Source organism: Prionailurus bengalensis, chromosome B4 (genome assembly GCF_016509475.1).
Source record: "Prionailurus bengalensis isolate Pbe53 chromosome B4, Fcat_Pben_1.1_paternal_pri, whole genome shotgun sequence".
Classification (NCBI taxonomy): domain Eukaryota; kingdom Metazoa; phylum Chordata; class Mammalia; order Carnivora; family Felidae; genus Prionailurus; species Prionailurus bengalensis.
Window position 1 is genome coordinate 62,179,042 of NC_057358.1, and position 6,000 is coordinate 62,185,041.

Below are 6,000 nucleotides of genomic sequence, written 5' to 3' on the forward strand. Positions count from 1 at the left end.
ATCTCTAAAACTGACATGAAATAGAGCTATTTTCAGAAATATTTACATCCCTTGTATAAACAAAATTATTCTAAGTACTTGTTTGAAATGCATGGATAATGATCAAACTATGTTGTTTAAAAAAAAAACTATTGTAAATTGTTTTTAAAATTAGCTACAGGTTTTATGTACAGTTATCTTTATTGCATTTTTCCCATGTAATTTATCCCTCTAATTCAAAAGGTAGCTTAGAGCTTCATTTTTTGACATTTTACTATTTTAACCTAAAATAACCAAAAATTTTTTGAAAATGAAAAGAATCAAATGTGCTATGGATTTAACATACACTTTCAAAATAACAAAGGTAACAGTCCTGAATAATTGCATATAATTGCCAAACTCTGGCTGAGAATCGGCTTAGAATTCAGTTTGACTTGCCATATGGAATGAGGATTCCAAACAAGGACGTTACTGAAATCTAACTTAGAAATGTTAACTGGTATAAAAATAAAAGCCTCTCTTTATATAAATGAATAAGTAATATTTAGTGATACTATAGTAAATAAACATATCCAAACAAAGTGATGCAGAATTACCTTTGAAAAGCATTTCAGTTGTTGGACAAGTCTATGAAGCTCTCTGGAACTCAGTCATCTCATCTGCTCTTTGTTAATACTCCGTATTATTTGAGATAACTTGCAATAAACATATATATCATATAATATTTAATAAATTATATATAAATGTAAAATATCATGTATTATATATAATCTATAATAAAAGAAAATAGAAATAAAACACCAAACTAGGGAAAATATGCATTAAAATATGAAGTCAAAGATAAGAAAGAATGAAAAAATAGGATGTCCATATGTAGTCTACAAGATCTTACTAAGTCACTGCAGTAAAGCAGAGAATCTGTTTTTGAGCTTTTTGGTGGCAAAGTGAAAGGGAAAATATAGTTCCATGGTATTCTGTATCCAAGAGGAGAAAATACACTATGGTTCCAAGAGAAACACTTAACTCTTACCGCTTAACTCTAAATGTTTTTGAAGGGCTTCATTTAACAGCACACATAGTAGATAACATCTCTAAAGCAAATACAGAATATAATTTCTGCTAAACTATTCTTTAAGAGTTTGCTTATTCAGTTTACCTTAATCTGCATAATGAAATGGTGATATTGCAGGAAAGGAGGGTAGGCCAAGGAAACACCACCAAAATTTAAAGAATGGAAAAAAGGAGAAGCACAGTTTGTTTTGCTCCCTACCCATCACTTTTAAAAATAATCCCAATTTACTTGAAATGAAATTAGCTTTCACCAGCTAATGCCAGTTCCTTTAAATTTCCCTCCCAAGACTTCTTAAATGTCAAATATTTGTGCTTGATCGGTGTCTGAATGTTTCTGTGTAAATGATAATCCATTTTGTCAGTGCCTTGGAAATAACTGTTCAAATAATCTCCTTTGAAGGGGTCCCACCCAAGTCTCCCAAACTGAATTTCACTCATTTATGTAAAAGAAATTTTTCAAAAGGACAAAGTGATGGTCTCCAGCAGTGCAATTCTAGCAATCCATAATGTCTTCTTGCCTTTCAGGTATTCAACTTTGATGTGCGCCAGTTGAACTGGTTGGAATACATTGAAAATTATGTTTTAGGAGTTAAGAAGTACTTACTGAAAGAGGATATGGCTGGGATCCCAGAAGCAAAACAACATTTGAGAAGGTAAGCCTAATCAGTTAATATTTATTAAGCACTTCTCCCATGTATCTGATTTTATACCGGACATGAAATTGGAGCAGGGGAGGAGAAGAATTAACATTTTTCAAGCATTTACTACATTATAGACCCTTCCTTGTATACTATGCCCTCATAATACAGTTTTGCTTAGACTTCACCACACCCCTATGAGGGGGTATTTTGTTATCCCCCCACCCCTGCTTTTTTTTTTTTCTATCAAAGATATATTTAGGCTCAAAGAAGGTAAATGACTTGTTTGTGGTAACACATGGGAAATACAGGATCCAGATTTGAACCCGTTTCTCTTTTTCTTCTACCCCATCCCATCATAATGGGATATTAAGAATACACCCAACAAGCAGGAAATTTGACTGTACTGTTTAACATGGGCAACTCACTCAACCACTCTTCATGTCCTTAAACTGCCTCAAGTTTCTTTCAGTCATTATTCCATAAAGGACAATCAACTACAGCAGTCTGATATAATTCTGGTAGAAACAAAGGGCTTTTCATGCAGAGATTATAAGGATGGAAAGGTAAATTGTAACGGAAGAGGAACCTTAAATAGCAGGCTAAGAACTTGAGAACTTACCTTCTAATGAACAAGAACCAGTGAAGATTTGTGATATGGTAATATGATCAAAGTATAATTATGGAAAGGCGATCAATCAGAAGGCATGTTGTGGAAATAGATAAAAAATCAAAATGTCATAAGGTCATGTCACATACCTGGGAGCACCTAACGAGCCAGAAAATGACATTTATGCTTCAGATAGCACAGATAGGTATTTGATGCTTGCTGTTTTAACTTTGGTTATGTATTTCTGTTCCCCAGGCTCCGAAATATTCACTACCTCTTTAACACTGCCCTCTTCCTCATTGCCTGGCGCCTTCTCATCGCACGATCTCAGATGGCTCGGAATGTCTGGTTCTTCATTGTGAGCTTCTGTTATAAATTCCTCTCCTACTTTAGGGCATCCAGCACACTTAAGGTCTAAGAACATTCAGCAATCTCCTTTTATCTGGAATCTCCTGGATACCTCCAAAACAGCAAACTGTGGTTCTTAAGATTAGGAAGTAACAAAGAATATGCCCAAGCTCATTAACTGTCAAACGTCTTGTCATGTATTCATCCTTATTTCTTCCCTATGTATTGTTTTCATTTAGGTGAGAAAAGGAAAGTCATATCTTAGCCTACAATCATACATATCTTAGGAAAATTTATTTCCAGATTGCCTCCTAACACTCTATGCCCTTGAACATAAAACACCAAAGTACATCTGTCTGTTGGTATTTAGGGTTTTTTTTTTTTTTTCTTGAGAGGACTAATTTTGACTAAATGAACATGGAATAACATACGACGGAAGCTGAAATATGCTAAAGAAAGGCAGTTCTAACCTTGGAACCATTCCAGGGGTACCCAGTAGAAAAGTTTAAAATCAAGATTAAGGGACACCTGGGTGGCTCAGTTGGTTAAGTGTCTGACTCTTGATTTTGGCTCAGGTCATGATGTCAGGGTTTGTAGGCTCGAGCCCCATATTTTGCTCCGCACTGACAGCATGGAGCCTGCTTGAGATTCTCTTCCTCTCTCTCTGCCTCTTCTCCGCGCACACACACACGCGCGTGCGTGTGCTCTCTTTCACAAAAATTAACATTAAAAAAGATCAAGTAGAAGAATGATCTCTGCATCCTCAGATATACCATAAAAGAAATAATCCTCCACTGAAATCTCAGCCTTTTTTTGTGTGTTATACCATGGAGACCTGAGTGAAGGCTGAGAGAATTAGAAAAGTGGGCTCACATTTAGCATTTCCCTCAACTATACTTCTGAAATCTAAAAAACAAAAAATAAAACAAGAGGTTTAAGTAATTATGTACAGAATGAGGGCTCAAGTGTATTTGCACTAGGACTACTTACTATGCTTGTAAAAATTAGTTCTTATAATTTCAATCTGACAACTATTATTTCTAAATCTTTTCAATTACCCATTTTCCTGATGACCTTCTCTCAAGAGTTTCCTTCTCTTTTATTGAAGTCACCCTTATATTTAAGCTTATTTTGCTCAGGCCTCAGTGACTAATGGGAGGAGGGTACTAGGCTAGAATCCTAAAAAACCAGTCCCTGGATCTTTGCCAATGAGAAAGCAAAATTCCAAATACAAGTGTAAATGCTAGTTTTAGTTTTTTGTATAGTGGGAAAGTTACTCCTCTGTGATCATCAAGACTTACTAGTATCTTGATCATCCCAAGTGGACAACGTTAACTGTACAATGTACAGCAGAAGATGACAGACTTCACTAAGTGACTTTACGTTTAGAGAATAGGTGTTGTTTTGTTTAAAAATGTTTTATGTATACTATCAATGAATTAATAGTTTTTGTTCCCAAATTCCTATATTAATAATATAGCTGTTATCCTGACTTTCATCTTATTTGAGATATCAGTGCATGCTGGATTGCAGCATTTCATGTTAAAAACATGAAATATTATTATATAGTATTTGGGGCCTAAGCAATTAATCATAACTACTGGCAAATGACACAAGCATAAAATGGTAACAATGGCAGTTACTTATATTTATGCTCTCTGGAATGATATGTAATACTCAGAAAGCACATTCATGTAGTTAAGTGCACAGGGCTTGAAGGCAGCTTCTAGCCTGGTATTACTTGAGATTTTTCTGAACACCATAAAGGGCATTTGGGGGGAACTGTTCTGGGCAATGTCTTTTCCAATCTCATCTAAGGTCTGGGAACTTCTTTCCAGGGCATACAACCCAGCTCTGAAACAAAGCACTTGGTGATTTTTAGTTTGAGATGTCTATATGATACTTCTGAGTTACACTGATTAAGATACAAACTATAGATATAATAAAAATGAAATCAAGATATAAATTCAATGAGGTTGGATAAAACATAATTATTCTAAGAATTTACTTTTGTTTTTTGTTTTCACTAATTCCATAAATTCCACTAATCCAGTATTCATTTTGATTTTTGATTAAATGAAAGTTTGAATTAAAAATGTTTTCCTCTTCTAGTGTTGTATCTTTAACTGCTGACTACTACAGATCTCCTCCCTCCCCTGAGAAAAAGATATAATCTTCCAAAGAAGATTACCAGATGAATATAAATTAACACATAGATACATAATGCTTCACTTTTTTCTGACACCATTAATAAGGTTACATTTACATGCTGGAAGCATCTTTTATCTGTGGCATTAAAGAAATCACATGATGTCTAAGCAGTCAAAATGGGTATCTGTATGAAAGAAAATCCCTAATTATTTTATATCAAGACCAACTGACAATTATTTGAATGTCTAATACATACAATGCAATGAGAAAGAGCCTTCTACTTTTGGGGAGAAGGGGACAGATAATAACTACAAAGGAGAGGCATCTACATTAAAAAAGAAGTTTTGGTAATTCCTGTATTCTGTAGCCACAACATACCTGATACAGTAATGAATATTTCAGAGTTTAAGACAGTCCCCACCTAAAGAAATTAATACTGAAAAAGCCTGAGGCAGATGGACATACAACTCCAAAAAACATTTCTTACAATTTTACACTAACTCGACACCATCATCTCCAGTCAACATCTCATTCAAATAGCTGATTTAGAATCGGAGAGTAAACAGACCGATCTGAGAAGGGACTAATCCCCAAATAGTGTGTTCTGTTATCTCACAATGAATGTAACAAAGTAGGTCAGCCTAAAGTTTCCAAAAACATCAGTAATTTTCAAAGCTCACAAAAATTACATGTAAATTCCCACATGTCTATTTTTCTAGAAGTATGAATCTAACAATTATGTTCTGGAAACATGGACAACTATCTGTAGTAAAAAGGAAATGGTTGTCCCATATGCTCACATAGAGAGGTAAGGAAAAATGCTCACTGCTTACTTTGTAAAAACATATTTTTTTAATTTACCCAAAATAAAACTAGAAATTGCTGATTTTCCGATGTAACTGGCTTGAGAGGCAGTAGTGAAGATACAGTTATGGCAAAGGACACTTAAATGAAATTGAGTTTTAACAGCTAGAAACAGTTCTGATACACAAGTAAAAAGTTTAGGTGTGGCCTTACTTTACTTGAATTACTGATCCTAATCTGGAACTGTGACTAAGTAGGGAAACATGAGGCTGATCAACTGTGTCAATTTTACTCTAAAGAAACTAAAGATAAGTCTAGTATGTCTAGTATAAGAAATCATCAAACTGATTTGCATAACTGCTTGAAAACAGAAATGAACTTACAAAGTATCTTTTAGTT

The 6,000-nt window shown here is 34.4% G+C and overlaps 1 protein-coding gene across 2 annotated transcripts in view; it reads left to right on the plus strand.

The window, feature by feature from the left end:
- Positions 1-4,754, plus strand: part of FAR2 (fatty acyl-CoA reductase 2) — a 154,023-nt gene extending 149,269 nt beyond the window's left edge. For both annotated transcript variants that reach the window (XM_043562213.1, XM_043562212.1), the window contains exons 11-12: positions 1,576-1,703; positions 2,554-4,754. In XM_043562213.1, coding sequence (XP_043418148.1) covers positions 1,576-1,703; positions 2,554-2,716 — 291 coding nt within the window. In that variant the 3' untranslated portion in view covers positions 2,717-4,754. The remainder of the gene's footprint in view (positions 1-1,575; positions 1,704-2,553) is intronic.
- The last annotated feature ends 1,246 nt before the right edge of the window (positions 4,755-6,000 follow it).